This window comes from Diospyros lotus, chromosome 13 (assembly GCF_014633365.1).
Source record: "Diospyros lotus cultivar Yz01 chromosome 13, ASM1463336v1, whole genome shotgun sequence".
NCBI lineage: Eukaryota > Viridiplantae > Streptophyta > Magnoliopsida > Ericales > Ebenaceae > Diospyros > Diospyros lotus.
This window is the reverse complement of record NC_068350.1, coordinates 38,103,284-38,122,986: the sequence shown is the minus strand read 5'-3', so window position 1 is coordinate 38,122,986 and position 19,703 is coordinate 38,103,284. Positions and strand designations below refer to the sequence as shown.

Below are 19,703 nucleotides of genomic sequence, written 5' to 3'. Positions count from 1 at the left end.
AGAGAAAAAGCAAAACTAAGAGAGCTACTACAAAACATTACATGCATGTCGTAATAAATAAAACCTGAAAAGGTATGATTTGGCAAAAAAGATGGTTAGAGAAGCAAAACTAAAAGCTTTTGAAAATTTGCAGCAACAACTTGACACGAAAGAGGTGAAAAGGATCTAATACACACTGACACACACACTATGTCAGCCAGAGTAAGAGAAAGGAAAAAAAAAGGATTTCAGCCAAGTGTGAAATGCATAGAAGACAAAAATCATAAGTGCAAGCAAATGGGAGGTGATTAAGGAGATATGGAAAAAGTATTTCTCAATGTTATTCAATGAAGGTGGTGAAAAAAGTGTTATGTTATTATGAGACTTAGAGATTAAGTTATCCCAATGAAAGATTATTTTTGATATCTTGGATTAATTGTTTAAGGAGAATGGGAGATTAAGGAGGATGTTACTCATGGAAAAGATGTGATGGTTGATATTAAACAAAATCAGCGAGCACCTCTCTCCATGAACGCAAGAATTTAAGATTCTATGCATCAAAATTTCATCAGATACAGCAACAAGAATATAGCTAAGAGACAGATAATCATTACAATCATTATTTACTAAAAAAATATCAGAACATAGAACTGCACTTGAGATATTCAAATTAAAAATAGATTTTTTATTTATTTATTATTATTATTATTATTTTTTTTTTTTGGGGGGGGGAGGGGTACTGATGTTCCGTCAAAATAGCATTGTACCTTGGTTGCGAAATTCACCATAATTAAGTGGAGAATTAATATCATTGAAAACTCTTAGTGGAAGCAGCTTCACGATAAGTAATGGACAAAGACGATTAAACGGAGAATGCTCCAATTTTGCAGTATTATCAATTTCATAGCTTTGAGTGTCCAATCTGCACAAGAGATTTGTCATCAATTTCACAAAAACAATAACAACTAAGAAAACAAAAAATAAAAAAGTGGTGATGGCACGATGCTACTGATAATAATGAGAGAGAGGTTAGACGACAGATAGAATTGTTTATGACTAACAACTAAACCATATCCTATCAAACAATGGCTTTATGAAGAAACATGAATCTAGATTCTCTTCAAGGTTCAGAGGAAGACAAGAAGTACACACATGCAAATGAACAATGGAAAAATTTTCAACTTTTAGGATTAATTCAAATTATTGAAGAACAACTAAATTGAAAATAAAAGGAATATAATTGTCCATTTTTGAATTGATGATAAGAGATTTCCTGAAGATCACAATTTAATGCTCATTTGCTACATTTATGGCATGATTCAATCAAAACTTGTCTATTTTCTTATTTAAAGATGGGGCTGTTTACTGGGAGATGATAATGCATGTGTGTTCTAGTTGAAGCGCACAAAGCAGTTCTTAACAAAGAAAATATTTTATAGGTGTAATTGGATAGGTACTATTTATTAAAAATAGGTTAAGTAAAGCACATACATGCATCAGATAATGGTATGGATTAACAAATAATGAGAGGGCCATAGCTTTGTCCAAATCTCTAGTTTGAGCAAGGCAAGTGCTCAGGGAATAAGAGGGAGATGGTGAAATGAAAGAGAAGGAGATACAACAAAGGAAACCTTGATAGAGAAATTGAGATGATGAAAAGAAAAAAAAATGAAGGATATGACAAAGGAACCGCAATAGAGTAATTATTTTCCGTTTTAAATGAAATAATAAGACGTTTAAAATATTTTCAGGCCCAGATATGTGTTTTCTGGACAAAATCATTCATCAACAAAATTTGAGAGGCTTTGATATGGTTTCATACACTGTTATAACACCAAAAATGTAATAGCAATATTTCAGCTGCTATTTGACATGAATATCTGTTCAATATAACTAGCTCCAACAAATTATCCCTTTTGGAGTTAGCATGTCTGTAACAAAATTACAATCAGAAACAACATCCTGTGGATGCACAGACAACAATATAATTTTCCCAATGTTTTGATTCAACAATTTTCCTCATGGTGCTCATATTACTTTCAGCAAATTATAATATTCAACCAAAAAAACTTTTGCAGAAGAATTTTATATTCATGGAAATATATCTTTTCTCATATTATCTTATAATATATTTTTTTGTTATAATACAAGAGCCACTATAAAAAAAATAATTTCCAGAATAAATATTTATATTAAATGAAAATTTCATATTTCAGAAAGTTATATTTTTGTGATATTTTAGTTTATGACAAAAATAAGTCTGTTCTATTTTTGTTCTTCATTTACAATTTTCTTACAAAAGATACATGCATAATATGCATTTGCAGTTTTGTACAAAATTAAATGCTTAATTAGTTTTTCCCTCACCTTCCTCTTCCTCACATTGGGAGCCTCTACCCTTGGAAAGCCTCTCTCTCTACCTCAATGTGTGTTTTAAAGCCTGTTCACAGAGGTAAAGCAGCTGACCTCCTGCCATGTGCCTTCTCGTCTTGCAACCGCCTGGACCCTATTGTTTGGCATTCTCCCTAGTGTGACACCTAGCTGCCTGTTCTTCCATCCTCCAGAATATTGGAGATTAGTCCGGGTAATTTAAGACTTCCAAATGCTTAATTAGGCCCTTAATCTCTTTAATTAACCACTAATACAACTTCCACAAATCCCAACCAAAATTAATTAATAATAATATTTATATCACCGGAATAATCTCACCATGTGAATTCTATGTTAAAAATGCACTAGATTATCCTTTCATTTAAGCCTTCAAAATCAATTTTTAAAGTCAGTTACTTGAGTTTTAACTTGTCTGCTTCCATGATTCAATCAAAAGTTGACTGATTGTTGACTCTTTTCAACAACACATCAATTTTCCCTATAGTCAACCGTTCGATCAACAGTATGTTGACTCTTCACCTTTATTCTTCTTTTAATCATCAATCAAAGCATGAGGTGTTATAAACCCAAAAATTATTTTCCAGCCTACATTAATTTTAAATTTGACTAATTTAAAGGTAAGAGGGGTATTCTTATAATTTCGTCATCATAACAACAGAAATTAGAAATGGATATATATTTCAGTAATTAGAATTTGATATAGGAATTGTAATTTGATTAGTTGATTGCATAATTTGAATTATAGGTTCTTTTGATATACCTGATTTGTATTCAACAAAGCTAGCTATTTGGGCACAATCACTGTAAGTAGACAATATATATCAGACATGGTTTAGAAAATTTCCTCATCAATTGTTGTGCATGAATAATTTATTTTTCTATGATTGCACAAATTGGAATTTTTAATACCTGAAGAAAATTTTCCTGTCAAAACCTTTTGAACTTCATAGATATAAAATCTTTGTGTCTGTATATGGTAGAGCTTAGGGTTTAGGACAAGCCCTTTATTATCAGGACAATGTCAAGCCCTCAGATTGTGGGCGGGGCAATTTGAAGGAATTCAAGCAGTCTCGATGATCTTCCCTTCCACTGCCGCTGGTCTCTTATAGAGCTTATAGCAGCGCTTCTAACAGTATAACAGCAAGCTAACAGTAAAGTTAACTAACGCAACAGTAAAGATTTGACTGTTTGTACAGTTCTAACCCCCTAACTACTTAACACCCCCCCCCCCCCCAAGCTAATTAACCACTCACAATTAATACAAGTTGTTCTACCATTACATTTACAGACTTACCCCTGGGGTTGTGACAGACAAGCCCTTTATTATTCAATATTACTGAATAATATGACTATGCTGCGCTCATTTGACTATGTGAGTTATGACTTCGTTGGCATAATGATGGGAATTATTGGATATCAATATTATTGATTGATAATTGAATTCTGCAAGGAATAAGTTTTTTGGGAGAACCTTTGATGGAACACTATAGCTAATAGCAGTAAACATTAGCCTTGGTGCACCTTGATCTGAAACTAGTTAGCAAGGGCACTGCTAACCCCATGTGTCAACTATAACACATGGATTGGTTATTTACATTGCCATGATCAATGGTGATGATGTGGCCCATGACAGATGTGCTATATGGATTCCATCTGTTTAGTATATTCTCAAGAAACAAACCGTATTGTCTCTACAAAAAAATGTGAAAAAGAAAAGAAATTTGTTGAAACAAAAAAAAAAAGCTCTAAAATGAAAAAAAAAAAAAAAAAAGTTTTTTCTTGCATGATTTGAAAGGAAAACCTTTCATGTACAAAACTTGTGCGTATTGCTTGTCCACATTCTATCATAGTAAATGTTTTCTATTCACTGAGCTTCAACTCAAACAATATTATGTGTTGTGTTCTTCAAATCACACTTCATTCACAAAAGCGACACATTAGACAGTTCGAGCATCCAATTTAGTCCAGTTGAGTTCATGGTATGGTTATTTTGTCTCGGTAGGCCCCATGTTCATTCTTGTGGGCATTAGTTATTTTATTTCCTAGTTTTGGCATTCTTAGTAGTTTGCTCCATTTATTACAAATAGGGTTTGGTATAGACATTGACATAATTTATATTAGTTGTGATTGATGTTATTCTGTTTTATTTTTATTTTTTTATTATTGGTTATTGTTATGATGTAATACATACAAAGGTTTGTTTACCATAGTGGGGCAATGGTTCACCATGGGTAAGGCGCTGATTATGGGCTCCCTTTTGAGTATTACATTAGGTGTGTTCGGTTGACAACCAGAGGTTTTGGTACTAAAACCTCTTGTCCTAACAGTATTTTTTTCCCCAATTTTACAAACTGAATAAATTCCAGCATGTAATCTGATGTGGCAAATTTAGTTTGGGAAATATTTTCTAGGTACTAGTATTTTGGAAATTTTTAAATATCATTATTTTTTAAAAGAATTCTGATTCTTCTGTGGCACAGTGGCACACCAGTCATCCAGCTTTTTATTAGCTACCTGCATTGTTCCTAGCCAATCCCCCAGCAAAAAAAACATGACGTGATGTCTTTGCATTCTATGATCATAATGTTTAATTTTTAATAATGAAAGTAGCAGTTATATTAAAGAAAGGGTAAATTACATTACCCACCCAAGGTCTGGTGCTCTTTCACAAAAGAAAAAAAATGTGGGTTCTTTGATTTGAAGAAAGATGGGTAGAGGGAGGGAGGAGAGAGCAAGGGGAGGAAAAAAGAGAACAAATTGGAGTAGAAGTGCGTCGCCAAAGAAAACACCAGAACAATTTTGGGGTTTGCAAACCATAGGATCATCTTGGGGTTCACAATGAATCCAAGGATCATTCTTGAAGATTGAGAGGAAGAGAGAGAGAGAGAAGGGGGGGGGGGGGGGGGGGGGGGTAGAAAATTTAATTGTTGTTTAATGGCAAGGGTATTGACTGATGCAAGTTTTAAATTTCAAGGTAAGTCCCTATAATTATGCCAAACTAGGGGGAGGTCCATGTAATTATGCCAAACCTTAGGGGTGGTTAGTATAATTTTTTTTGCTAAACAGTGGTTAATGTAATTTATCCTTAAAGAAATACGACCATGACAGCAAGTCAATATGATTCTAAGAATTAAAGTAGCAAGGCAAAGAATGAGACAAATGATATTTTTAACACCAAAGACTGCAAATGAGATTAAAAATAAATAAAAAAACACAATACAAAACATACTCACCCATTCTGTTGTTTTATATGAAATAGAAGACGCTGAAAGACTATGTCTGCAGTATCGGCTAATTGTTCACTTATATAACTTAGCAACCTGACCATAATTACATTTGATGGCTCGGAAAACATCTTGTCAATCAATGGCTCAATTAACAAGTTCCAGTCTTCAACCTATATTATTGTAAATGGAAATAAGCCTTCAGGTGCAATCCAAAATAAAATGCGAACTCAAGAAAATATTAACTGTCAGTACAAGAAAGCACATATGCAGGTAATGTAAACACACTTAAATTGCAATTGACAAAAAGTTGGCAAAGTTATGCAAGCATTGGGACAACAAATCACCAATATGCATGCTAAATAAAGCTAAAAGAGACGGGTGAGATTGACAAAGGAATAATTTAATTTCACTGACACAAAGTACAATATTTGCAAGCACAGTGTATTGAAACATCCATGCAGGTGGTACAACCAGCGACTAACAAGTGTGGAGTAATAAGTGGAGCCACGGCCACATTTGAGTACCAAGAATATGCTAAGAACTCTGCTGAACAAAGGTTATGAGCAGAGACACCTAAACACATTGCACATGTCATGAAATGATCAGCTTACACTTTTTGACCACTGCGGAATAAGTTTGAGCACTCTATCAGCATCCAAGTTCCGACCACCTACAATGTAACAAAGATAATATAGATCGAGAAAAAGTAAAAAAGTAAATTTGGAAGCTATTTAACAAACTAGTTTCACTGGCCACTCTTATGGAGGAGAGTTAAAAAAATCAGAATATTACGACCATTTGGTATTAAAATAGTTTCTGTAATATTTCAAGCTCACAAATGAATATCTTTTCTGCAAATCCATATCTAATCTGTTTGGCCAGGATTTTCTTTTGTGTGTCTCCAGAGCAAATAGCTATTAAAGATAGATCTCCAATGCACGAAGGATGGATAATATATGTATACAGGCTCTCCATTTGATGGGCCATTTGATGGGCTTAATTTAGAGTTTTTGACTTTGGAAATGATTGACAAAAAATTAGATTCATACTATTGGACCCACCATTCATAATTGGGAGTACAAAATAAAGTGGCTAAAGTAAAGAGTAAGCCATATCTACTTATTGAAGGATTTGGGTATTGAATCCTGATCCTGTGCATTCCCTATGTCATGCTAAAGTGTTTTATATGTACATGAAAGTAAAATCATAAAAGGCATCTCTGAGAATAAGTTGAAGCAGTCAGGAAATGGCTTTGTGGATAATGAGCTTTGGGTCTTTGGAAGTTTGTACTAGAGTGTCAATACCATAAATTTTATTTTCCAATTCTTTTTTACCCAAAAGAAGTGCACAAAATGTGTATCACCAAGGATTCAATAGATGCTTTGATCAATAGTAAGTTAAAACAGGACACATACCTTTCACCTTATTTCCTGAAGCTTCTGGAAGATCTGGAATTTGGCAAAGCTTGCTGCAAACGCAAAATGCACAAAGTTAGATATGTAAAACTTCTGTCTGATCTACCAAATTCAAGAATTAAAAATTGCAAAATCAAAAGGCTGGTACTTTTCCAAAGTTTCCAGAAACGAGTCACTTTGATAATCAACCCATTAAAATTTTATAAGCCTGATAATACACTAATAAGCCTGCAAACAAACCCCATGAAAAGAAAGAAAGAAAGCGAGATACAAGTAACAGTCAAACAGCAATATACCTAAGACAATCGACCAGGATGGATAGAACTTCATAATTTTTGTTATTATACTTGAGCACAAAAAGACATGTATCTCTAGCAGAAGATTGTACTGCTTCATCTGATGAATAAACAAGACCAACTAATGCAGGCAAAACCAGAGAAGGTTCTGCAAGAAGAAATGGGAAATACATTAATCCAAATTATAATAATCAACAGATCAAATTTATAAAATAATTGTTTTTTCCTCAAACTAGATGAAGTGGATGACTGCCTAGAATTTCCTGCACCAGACATTTTTCTGATACAAAAACATTACTAGCCTATAGCAAATTACAATGAATATTGTGAAATCAAAACCTTAAACTCTAAAAAGCATAGCTGGAACAATTATAGTTAGTATGGGAAATTGAAAATAGAAATGATTACGACATATCAAGCCTTTATCCACATGCTAGGTCAATCACATAAATTCCAACTCGCCAATCATTCTATCTATGACCTTAATCTTCTATAAAGGCCCATATAACTTGTATCATATCTAAATGTCTACCTCAAAGTTTTGCTTGATCTTCCTCTACCTCTTGCTAGATGTCAGTTTCACTCCATCCACTCTCCTAACAGAAGTCTTTGCTCTTCTTTTCACATGACCAAACCATCTTAATTGTGTCTCAGACACTTTATCTTCAACAACCCACTACAACCTTATTACAAATAACCTTACTGTATATTTTATTTTTTCTTGTACGTAGCAGATCATTCTTAACATCCTCATTTCTATTGCATGCATATTTTGCAAATGTTGGTGCTCTACTGCTCAACATTCTATGCCATGCACCAAAGTTAATATTATAGTTGTCTTATAAAATTTTCCTTTTAGCTTTAATGGAATCTTACTCAGTTACCATCACATAAAATGTTGGATGCACTTTTCCATTTTAACCATTATGCCTTCCATGAGTATCATCCTCATTAACCTATCAATCTTTTGAGATGATTGATCCAAGATCTCTGAACTAGTTTTTTCTTGGTATGACTTGATCTCCTAGTTTTACTAAAATGGCATTCCATATATTTCATTATTAATTTGCTTAACTTAAAACAAGATTTTAAAGTGCTCTTCCATATCTCAAGCTTAGTATTCACACCTACTTTTGTCTTGTCCACCAAAACCATGTCATCTACAAATAACATACATTAAAGCACCTCAGCTTGGACATGTTTGGTACGTTCATATATTACCACGGCAAATTGGTAAGGGCTGAGAGAAAAGCCTTGACGTAATCTAATTGTAATTGGAAAAGCCTCAATATCTGCTCCACATATTTTGACATGTGTTTTTACTTCATGATACATGTTTTCAATAACTTGTACATAAGCAATTCACACTCATTTCTGCTCTAAAACCCTTCATAAGGCTTCTCTAGGATCTTTGTCATAAGCTTTTTTTAAATCTATAAACACCATATATTGTGTTTATCTTTATACCATTCCATTAGGCACCTCAACAAGTATATAGCTTCTATCATTGACCTACCATACATGAAACCAAATTGGTTTTCAAATAAATTGGTTTCTCTTCCCAACCTTTGCTTAATCACTCTCACCCAAAGCTTCATAATGTGGCTGATTAGCTTGATTCATCTAATTTCCAAAAAAAATTGAACATCTCCTTTAATCTTATAAATAGGCACTAAAGTGCCCTTTCTCCACTCATCCAACACTTTCTGATTTAAGGATCATACTAAATAATTTCATTAATTAAGAAAAACCCTCTTCTCCCATTGCATGCTTCTATCAAGAAAAGTAAAAATAAAAGACAAATATTGTATGATTGCTAGTCTCTTATAAAAAAAGAGGACCACCAACAATAGACTATTTTTCAAGATTACTTATCATAAATATTTAAGAACAAAATGGAGATTTGTGAGGTTTGCCTCACCAGTCAAAACTACAAAACATCACAGCTTTGCTTGATCCTATTATGGTGTTTATTTACCTAGGAGAATCACCTTTTGCCACCTATGGTCAAAGAAAAATCCATAAAAACTTGGGCTCAAAATGTGAAACAATCCTTTTTACTATCAATAAAAGTGGAACTGCATGTTTTCGTCAATAACATAGGCTAGATAGGAAATTGAAAGTCATTTAAACAGAGAAGTTTTCTATGCAAATTAAAATATAGAAAATAAAAAGATGTAGGAAATGAATGGTAAAAAAAAATGTTTCAAAGAGCACAAATACCATTTAAGCATTTTAATTTGGAAAGTATAATCTTCCACCTAATCATTTTTTGAAGAATTTATGAAAGAATTTTATTAAAATATTCGCATGAAAGAATTTTTTTTTAAAAAAAGGCAATATGAATAATGTCTAAAAGGAAACATCAATTTTGAGTTCCATCTTGGTTAGAATATAACTTTAATCATGTTAAATTACCAACTTTTAGAAGCTTAGACAGTTTGGGAAGCAGCCCAAAAATGTATACCACCTTCTAACACTCCCCCTCAAATGCAACTACATGATTGCATGTAGACAGACTAAAAAAGGGGGCACTCACATACACAAAATAGAAGTGCACAACAAATACAAATAATGGGTAAAAAAGACACGTAACAAAACTTTATAACTCTTGGGAGATATATCTCTGATACCATCAATTTTCCAAGAAGCAAATAGGTAACAAATTGGAAAAAAGGAAAGGGGTATGTGTTAACAGTCGGACTTTGGTCAGACTAGTTTTAACATACTTAAATAAATAAATAATATAAGTTAAATCTAAAAATAAAAAAAAATTAAAATGCAATACACCACAGACTTAAAATAATTACAACAGATCATGCAAACAGAATGTATACAAACAATATACAATTATATATTTTCAATAAATTTTGTATAATGTCTCTAACAATTAAAGATAACATAATATTCTGTATACAACAACAACAACATATCCAGCCTTTATCCCACTATGTAAGGTCGGCTACATGAATTCTAGACTTCCATGTATTTTTGTCTTTTGTCATACCTTCATTTAGGCCCATACACTTCATATCAAACTTTAATATCTCTCCCAAAGTCTTCTTAGGTCTGCCTCTACCTCATTTTTTGACTAATTGTTCTATTTCATCAACTCTCCTCATAGGGGCGTCTCTTGGTCTCCTTCTCACATGACCAAACCATCTTAGTCTAATTTCTCTCATCTTCTCCTCGATTGGCACTACTCCTACCTTATTACGAATAACCTCATTTCTAATTTTATCTTTTCATGTATGGCCGCACATCCATCTTAACATCCTTATCTCCGCTACGCTCGTCTTTTGCTCATACAGGTATTTGACTGCCCAACATTCTGATCCATACAACAAGACTGGTCTTATAGCATCTTATAGAATTTTTCTTTTAATTTTAATAGGATTTTACCATCACATAACACCCCCAATGCATTTCTCCATTTTAGCCAACCTGCCTTAATTTTATGCGTGACATTCTCGTGAATTTCTCCATATTTTTAAATCACTGATCCCAAATATAATGGTATTTTCTTTGTAAGATTTGATTTTTTAATTTATTATAACATCCTCCACTCTTGCATTCTTACTAAATTTACATTCCATATATTATGTTTTCCTTCTACTTAATTTAAATCCCTTAAGTTGCATTCTCTTTACTATTTTCAAGTCATTTTTAGTTTTCAGTTTTCTAAAATAATGAAAATGCGTTCTATTTACTGTTTTTAAAAATGTATTTTTGAAAACAAAAAAAAAAAATTGTAAAGAAAACTCAAAACAATAAAAAGTTATTTTGACTGTTTTTATCCAAAACAAACTCTAAACTCAAAATATATTTATTTATTCATATTTTATTATTATAATAGGAAAAATATTACAAAATTCATTAACTTTAAAATGTATATATATTTTTTAATAATATATTAACATTAAATATTTCTAATATACTGAATAATCAAATTTATTGAATAAAATATTATTAAAAAATTATTTTCAAAATTTCAAAGAGAACACGTTTTCTAATTTTCTATTTTGAGAAATAATTTTTTAAAATAACAAAGAGAATGCGTTTTCAATTTTCTAAAAATAGACTACCAAAACAGAAAACTCAAAATGAATTCAAAACTCAAAATTAAAAATTGAAAAGCAAAAAGAACGCAACCTTAGATTCTAAATTGTTTCTCCACAACTCAAGCTTAGTGTTCACTCCCTCTTTTGTTTCATCCACCAACATTGTTTCATCTGCACATACACCATGGCACCTTTGTTTGAATGCGTTTAGTGAGTTCATCCATTACTTAGGCAAATAAATATGGACTTAGTGCAGAATCTTGATGCAGTCCCATTGTAATTTTAAGCAGTTCAGTATCCTCTTCGCATGTTCTGACCCTTATCTCTGCACCATGATACATGTCCTTAAGAGCTTGTATATAGGCTATTCAAACTCATTTCTTCTCTAAAACCCTCCATAATACTTCTCTAGGGACCCTATCATAAGCCTTTTCTAAATCTACAAACACCATATACAGGTCCTTCTAATGATCCATAAAATTGACCTGGTTGCGTTTCTTTTTCTCGGTACCCCCACTCCCCAGTCTGTCCCTCTCTTTCTCTCGTCTTCTCAAACAATGAACAAGCAATGGCTGAATTTAAGACCAACCACCAGTAAAAAGGTATTTACAGCTTAACTTGGATTAATCAATGCTGTCGACATTAGTTCTCTGGTCCTTGATAAGCCATAACTTGGATTAACTCACGCCATCTAGATTTTAATTATGGCTTTTTAGTAGATGCATTGGGATTTCTAGTAGTCAAAATCCATTGTTTCCAATTCAGAGGTATAACCCTACCAGATTAGCGGACCTTAAAAGTCCATAATATATACTTTTGTACCTGAAACATGCCAGAGAATCTCTTCAGTTTTTGAATTCTTTTTGGAAATCTGTAACGCAACTCTTGGCCTAGTGTTGATGCTTATGTGTTGCCAGATTTATACCTTAACCCACTCTAACTGATTTCCCTTCCCTATCTTGTAGCCTTTAAAACCCATCACACAACACAAATGCTTTCCCCTTTAGTATACAACCTAGGATACTAATTCTACAAGATTGGAAAGCTACCGTCGAAGACCAATGATAATTACAAAGTGAGATATCTGCAATTTTTTCATTGGTATCTCTCTCAACGGTTTTCAAGTGCTGATGAAAAAATAATTTTATACTGTAGGGCAGGTTGTAATTTTACATCTCAAACTAACCCATCATTTGGATCAAATTTGATGCCTGTTCTCGAATTACCAAATCCTCATCTCCAAGGCACTCCAATAAGTGGTTAGCCACATCTTGTCTGCAATAAATCTGAAAAATGACCAAGAGAGTGAGGGTATCATAAAGAAACTTATGGATAAGCAATCTTAAACCATATTAAATGAGAGTGTACATTCACGGGATTGGGTGATATGTGAAAAATTTCTGAAATAACATCAATAGCATTCCTCCTCTGTAAGACCTCTCCAAAAGCAAGGCGCTTTAGAACTTCCTGGAGGCAGCGTTCATCTGTGCTTCTGCGCACCCAGTAATTAGCAGTCAGGTTATTCAAGAATAGCAGTTAGAAAGTGAATAAAGATGCAATTGAAAACCAGTGTAAAGAATAAAAATATACACGGAGCAGTATTCAGCAATAAGGGCAACAACAGCCCTGCTTGTGCCATCGCGTTCATCTAAAAGGTGTAGCAGTAATGGTAGTAGAGCATCCATCTCTCTAGTGTCAGTGGGGATGTTTCGAGACAACGAACAATTGGTCCTGAAGATTACTGCCTTTAAGATGCAAACAGCACCATCAATCACATCCTCATCTGGGCTGTGAAGCTTCAAAACAGACAAGATACGCATGTGAATACAAATCATAGAGCATCTATAAGTACAATGTTAAGATTATATTCACTAGAGATATATACATATGACAAGCTATTGATTCATCATCAAGTTGTCCGGTTCTCACAATTATCATAAAGCTTCTGTAAGTACAATGTTAAGATCAACTTCAAGAAGCCAATAACTATAGATATGTAAATATGACAAACTATTAATTCCTTAATCATGTTGCAAGTGTATACATGTAATGCTTCTATAAGTATAATGTTAAGATCAGATTCAAGAAGCAAATAACTACAGAGATGCAAATATGAAACTATTGATTCATCATCAATTTGTCTGCATCTTATTGTTATCATGGAGCTTCTGTAATTACATTGTTAAGAAATGCTTCAAGAAGAAAATAACTATAGATATGTAAATATGAGAACCTAAAATCCCATAGATAAAAATGATTTGGACACTAGAATTCATGTAGTCCCCAACTAGTGGGATTAAAAAATGATATGGTGCTGTCATTTTACGTAAATATGAGAAACTATTGATTCCTCATAAAGTTGTTCACATCTCATTGTTGCACATACTGACTAATAGTCAAGAATCTGGGGAAAATTTTGTAATAAATCGAGATAATAATATTACAACAGCATATGTTGACATTAATTGAACCGGTACAAACTAGATATGACTGTTTTCCCAGATCTATAACTTCAAGGACACAGAAATATAATGCATGTGAGACTAATTGAGACTAGAATATAATTAAAATAGTATGTACATTTCTTCTCATCAAGAATGTTAAACTGAACCATCAATAGGGCCATGGACCTAAAATGTGTGCTTCCAGATTTTAGAATTATAGGTAATAAAAAGGGCAAGTTTCCAATGGATATTCCAAAATCCATTGCCAATATTATTTCTTCCCCTAAATTTACTGTACAGTGTCCAGAACATCCTACCTTCGTTTTCACCTTTCATTGTTTCGGTTCAGATTTCCTTGTCACATATTCTCCCTTGTTATTACCCATTTGTTAATTCTGAAAGCATACATTTTAGGTCCATGGCCCTATTGATGGTTCAGTTTAACATTCTTGACAAGAAGAAATGTACATACCATTTTAATTATATTCTAGTCTCAACTTGTTTCACATGCATTATATTTGTGCTCAAATGGATTCTTCCAGTATCTTTCAGAAAGGCCAAGGGAAATAACATGATAGAATCCTTAGTTAAATCCATTACTGTTCAACTTCTAATTAATGGTACCATTCTTGAAAAAACTGGGATATGGTCATAAAAGTTCAAACTTTTACTTAAAAAATGGGGCACTTTCTTATCTACCTCCAGTGCCCAACAAACAGTGGAAACTTAAACATACAGATATTTTAAAGGTTGCCCTAATGTGTTATTGAAGCACCCAAATGAAGGGGGAAAATTGATAAATTTTGTAGCATATTAGTTTGCATGAAGTTCCTTAGACACCTGGTGAAATAAGAAGTGACTGAGGGGTAGGGATAGGCATTGGGAGGAATGACTGGTCTGAAATTGTGCAAATCGCTTTATAAGAAGTTTAGTCCCACAAGAGCTTTGACATCTTTCACATGCAAGTAAAGGCCCTAATGAGCAACTGATATATTTATTTAAGAACTTGAACAACTTACCTGCTTTATAAGAACACGAGATATCTGCAACCCATATTCAGAAATTGCATTCTCAAATTGCTTGCCATCAAAATGCCCCAACAAAAGGGATAGACAGTTTAGGAAAAACTTTATAGTCTCTATCCCATTGTCTATATTCTCAGCATGCTCTTTGGTGTATTCTGCATAAAACTGGATATGAGGCTTATCAGCAACTGAACTCCATCAGACATCATAACAGGAATAAACAAGAAATAAGATTGTACCATTAGACGAAACCTGCATGCATAATCTAGGAAAGTAATTCCCCAGTTTCAGATATAAATCAAATTATCTCAATTATACTGTCTACAGCATTTTCAGATGTTTCAGTGTCATTCTTGTGTGCTTTCTTGTCTCACCCAATGAGAAAATCAAAAACTGAGCAAATTTGAAGGCATTAACTTTTATTAATATGGATGACACTCTGTTTGTAACCCACGTATGTTGCAACTAAATCATGATCAAGTCATGTAATGTGCTTAACAGTCAATCAGCTAGCTGAAGTCATGTAATGAGCTCGCTTAATCACAAATTTCAAAATACTGTTATCAAAATAGCCGAAAGGAGTTAATCATTTAATGAACTAACCTATAGACATGATATTTTCACCCCTTGGCTTGCTTTTCAAACCGGTATTTCACCCCTCAGCCCGCCAATTCGGTCCCTGAAATATGGACTAGAAATCATTTTCCTTTTTTTATCCTGCCAAAATTATTCCCCCCCCCCAAAAAAAAAAAAGAGAAAAAAATAACTCTCTAATGACAAATAAAACTTTGGGTCATAACATTTTAATCAAAAAAAGGCCCTGTAAAAAACAGGGACCTCCCTTGCTTTTAACAAAGTGGGGTAAATTGATCATTTTACCCCTGCTCTCTTTTTCTTTCTCTCTCTAAACATATCTTCTAAACTACAGACAACATATTTCAAAAATATATTTTCTAAAAATATATATATCTATAACGATTTTTTATACTTATATAAAATAAAAATATTTTTTTATTATCAACTCCTGCCAGAAGTTATAGAATTCAGCATAGGATTGTGCCAGAGTCACATCCCCTTGAGTATCCTATTGAACCTTATTCCATAGTTCATAGACCTGGGCATCATTACAAACCTAATAGGTTTGGACAATAGCATTCCAGATCATCCATGAAGAGTCTAGCATGGTAGTCAGAAGTAATATGCGCCTCCATCAAGTATATAAGCTAGGACGTGACAAGTGAGTTCTCAAAGTCCCATTAAACATAAGATGCACTTGTAAAGTCCTTTAGTCGTGATAAACAAGAAATCGGAACTTGACCGGGGAATGTACTTAGAACTATCCAATTTCACATGGATAATGCAAGTGTTTTAAAAAGTGTGCTTTAAGCACAAAGCACAAGTCTTTCAGAACTTTTGCGGCATGCAGCTCAGCAACTTTAGTTGAGTGGAAACAAAGCTTGCTTAAGTTGCGCTTTTATCTGAGTTGTGACGCACTATAAGCGTGTTTTGAATATGGCCTGTTGGATTTGTATAAATTTGTCCTGTGTAATGGCTGCTTGTATGGAGTCCTTACCCAGAAACGGCTATCATCAGATCTTTAAAAGATCTGAATAAAATCAGTCTCAAAATCCCCAAAATGTCCCAACTTCTGATGGAAGATGAAGAGTTCATCCTATTCAAAGCACTCCAGATTCTGAGAAATGCTCTCATTCTTATTTAGTTTTTCTTTTTTTAATCATTGTTTTCTAATAGTTTATATTTGTTATGCTTATAAAAGGTAATACCCTGTATTTTATTTGTGTGCTTCACTTCACCTATAGCTTGCACTTGCACTTTGAGCTTAAGCTCCAAAAAGCAGTTTGTGCTTAAGTGCACTTAGCACTTTTGAAAACATTGGTTAATCCAGTGTGATGGCATACCACCAGGAGTATCAGCCTTACTCCTCCTGCTCTGAGTGATGCAGGGGCATGAGTTTTCATTAGAACCAAGCTCAACATGCCACAGGCACCAAAACCTAAACACAGACTTGAAGGAAAAGTATAAGATAGATTGTGAGGGCTAGGACTAAGGCCCAATCAACTCCAACATATATAGAATAATAGAAAGACTAAGGAAAGTATAACAAGGAAACTAAAATAGAGAGGAGATGCTGCAAATAGCTCTCACCATGGGACATGCTCAATCCAGGCCAAAACCTTGATCAAGCTTCCTCAAATCATAGGTCAAATGTTAGGAGGTTTTGAATCATCAGCAATCAACAATGCTAGGTTTGTTAATACGTGTCCCATTGGGTTCTGAAAATAGTAGCCAAATACCCTAGATCTATCCATGGAAAATGATGTTAGATCAAGGCAAGACTTGAGGGGTTTCGGTTGTAGTAAGGTACACCAGTCGGTATGGTCAGATGATCTGTTGGTAAGGGGACATTAGCACGTCACAGAAAAGCCCGCGGGGAGGGAGGGGGGGGTTGGAGGAGGATTCATACTCTCTCATATACAGTTGAAAAGAAAATAAGTAAACATAAAAATAAGATCATAAGGTTGTGATTCTCATAATGCAAACCACAAATTAACATCTTTCATAAATACCCATTTTACAAATAGAAAAAAGCATCTGAAAAAGACATACTAACTTAAAAATGCTCAAAAGTACATACCAAAAAGCAGTAATATGCTTCTACCAAAAGTCAGGCTGAAGTCAACAGTGCGTAACTATATAACAATAACATTACTTAGTTAACCTGAATCCCAGACAGGTATTGGTCCACCAGCTCTTTATAATGCTGAGAAAGCTTGTAGTCTTCCAAGTGCATCAACATTCCGTAATGCTTCCAACAGGAACAGAGAAGCAGAACTACAGTCTTGAGCGCTTGTGAGCCTACCCACCCATTTCAGAGAAAATAAATCATCATGGAAAGACATTGACAAACTACAAACTATGAAATGCTTTGGCATGTAGCAAGAATAATACCAGCCTCATTGCTAACATGCACATAGTGCCCTTTTATTCCCTGCAACCACTTAAGTACTCTCTCCAATCCTTTCGCATGTAAAGACCGGCTTTTTCTGTTCCACTACATAGATGAAAATATTAAAAATGTTATCCATGATGTTTAAATTTGCAGCAACCCAACCAGCAAATCAAATCAAGTCTACAAGAAGTACTATTAAATCAATATAACCTAAACATAAATTTTATCCTGTGCATATTCTCCAGCTGTTATAGCAATATCTCCAAGCATCCATGAAATGATAGATGCAGTCCAACATAAATATAAACAGAAATATCTCAAAAAATATAGATAGCACTGCATTTTCTAAGCAAGCATATGACTCTTTTTCAAACACATTGTAAAGAAAACAGAATCATTATGATGCAGTAAAGAGTATTCTGCTTATATCAAGTCTACAGCAAAATCTAAGGACTATTCAAGTCACTTAAACCCTTTGTTCCATTAAAGAAAAGGCAAAGAGGTGAAACAAAGGTATGTAAAGAAATAACTAGGAAATAATTTTGCAGATTTACAGCAGTTTTGAGAGGTTCAATGAATTAAAAGAAAAAGGTGCTCTATAAAAGAGATGGTCTTCCATTATGTCCGCCACAATCCAAGGCTAGAATCAGGTAAATTATGTTTCCAAATGGCTGTTCTTTTCACCACAACCACCCCCCTCCCCCTGGAGAGCACCGCAACTGCATGAGGCTCACGCTTTCCCAAGGTTTGGACACACCCCCGCCCCCCCCCCCCCCCCAAAAAAAAAAAAAAAAATGGATAGAAGGTAAATGTGCATCGTCGAACTGCAACTTCTGGTTTGTTCTGGGATTATTCTTTATGATAAGTAAAATTGGATTTAAATGTATATGTATCTTCATTTATGCCTAGAAACAGAGTGAATAATTGAATGTGCTGAAACAAAGCCATCTTAGAGTTCCTTTTCTTCAAAAGTTTTTTCAGCTATTCCAGCAGTATGCTAGCATGCAGAACCAAAAACAGAAAGGCAAAAGGCAGCCACAATACAGAAAAACAACATGAACTTCACATCAAGCACTGCTAATAGAAGTAAATAGGGACTTGTTGATACACATTCAAAGGTCAACTCAAAAAATATATATAGTCGATAAGCTAAGGAACATACAGCAAGGAGTCTCTCCACAAGAATAATAAGTTCATCTAAATGATCCCAAAGTAACATCTTCATCTCCATGTTGTTCGAGACTTCAAGTAATTTACTAGTTGGTTTCACTTTGTTGTCACTTAAACCTGCATTGAGTGAAGGTAGTTGGCAAATAGCAATTTTAATAAGCTTGGATTATGGATTGTCTTAGCCTATCACCTGAACCGTCGGAATCTAGATCTTTTTTTGACAGTGGTAGGGTGAGGGATAACATGCAATCAGCAGCAGCAACTGAAAGACGAGTTGGCAATTCAAACTCCCCCTGCATTGTGCTGCAACTAAAATGATTAAAGTACCAGGAAAATAGATATAAATATAAGATAGTTGCCAAATAATTTTGGCATCAAAACATGAATGCAACAATAAACTGACTAAAAATAATATATCACTAATTTCAGTATTGTTGAGCCAACAAATAAGTCACTTATGCATGCCATATGATCTCTCGGAGATTGCCTCAAGAAAATTGAATAGGCCTGTTCTCACGCACACCACCTTGTAAAATACAAAAATAGTTTCACTATATGCTTTTGCTAGCTCAAGGCATTACAACCTTCCTGCCAAGACCAATATGAGAGTCTATCTTGCCATCAGCCAAGAGCCAGAATTATACAAAAGAGCATTTTTCCGACCTAGTTTTGTGATATATGCTGTCAACTTCCATCACATAATTCAAGCAAAAAGAAACGGAAC

General features: G+C 33.9%; 1 protein-coding gene across 2 annotated transcripts in view; it reads right to left on the bottom strand.

The window, feature by feature from the left end:
• Nucleotides 1-19,703, bottom strand: part of LOC127788461 (uncharacterized) — a 41,025-nt gene that overhangs the window by 8,191 nt on the left and 13,131 nt on the right. For both annotated transcript variants that reach the window (XM_052316747.1, XM_052316748.1), the window contains 13 exons: nucleotides 19,170-19,282; nucleotides 18,972-19,096; nucleotides 17,809-17,911; nucleotides 17,579-17,715; nucleotides 14,833-15,003; nucleotides 12,960-13,165; nucleotides 12,738-12,861; nucleotides 12,556-12,655; nucleotides 7,309-7,456; nucleotides 7,013-7,065; nucleotides 6,209-6,267; nucleotides 5,604-5,767; nucleotides 747-901 (listed from right to left, as the gene is read on the bottom strand). In XM_052316747.1, coding sequence (XP_052172707.1) covers nucleotides 747-901; nucleotides 5,604-5,767; nucleotides 6,209-6,267; nucleotides 7,013-7,065; nucleotides 7,309-7,456; nucleotides 12,556-12,655; nucleotides 12,738-12,861; nucleotides 12,960-13,165; nucleotides 14,833-15,003; nucleotides 17,579-17,715; nucleotides 17,809-17,911; nucleotides 18,972-19,096; nucleotides 19,170-19,282 — 1,658 coding nt within the window. The remainder of the gene's footprint in view (nucleotides 1-746; nucleotides 902-5,603; nucleotides 5,768-6,208; nucleotides 6,268-7,012; nucleotides 7,066-7,308; nucleotides 7,457-12,555; nucleotides 12,656-12,737; nucleotides 12,862-12,959; nucleotides 13,166-14,832; nucleotides 15,004-17,578; nucleotides 17,716-17,808; nucleotides 17,912-18,971; nucleotides 19,097-19,169; nucleotides 19,283-19,703) is intronic.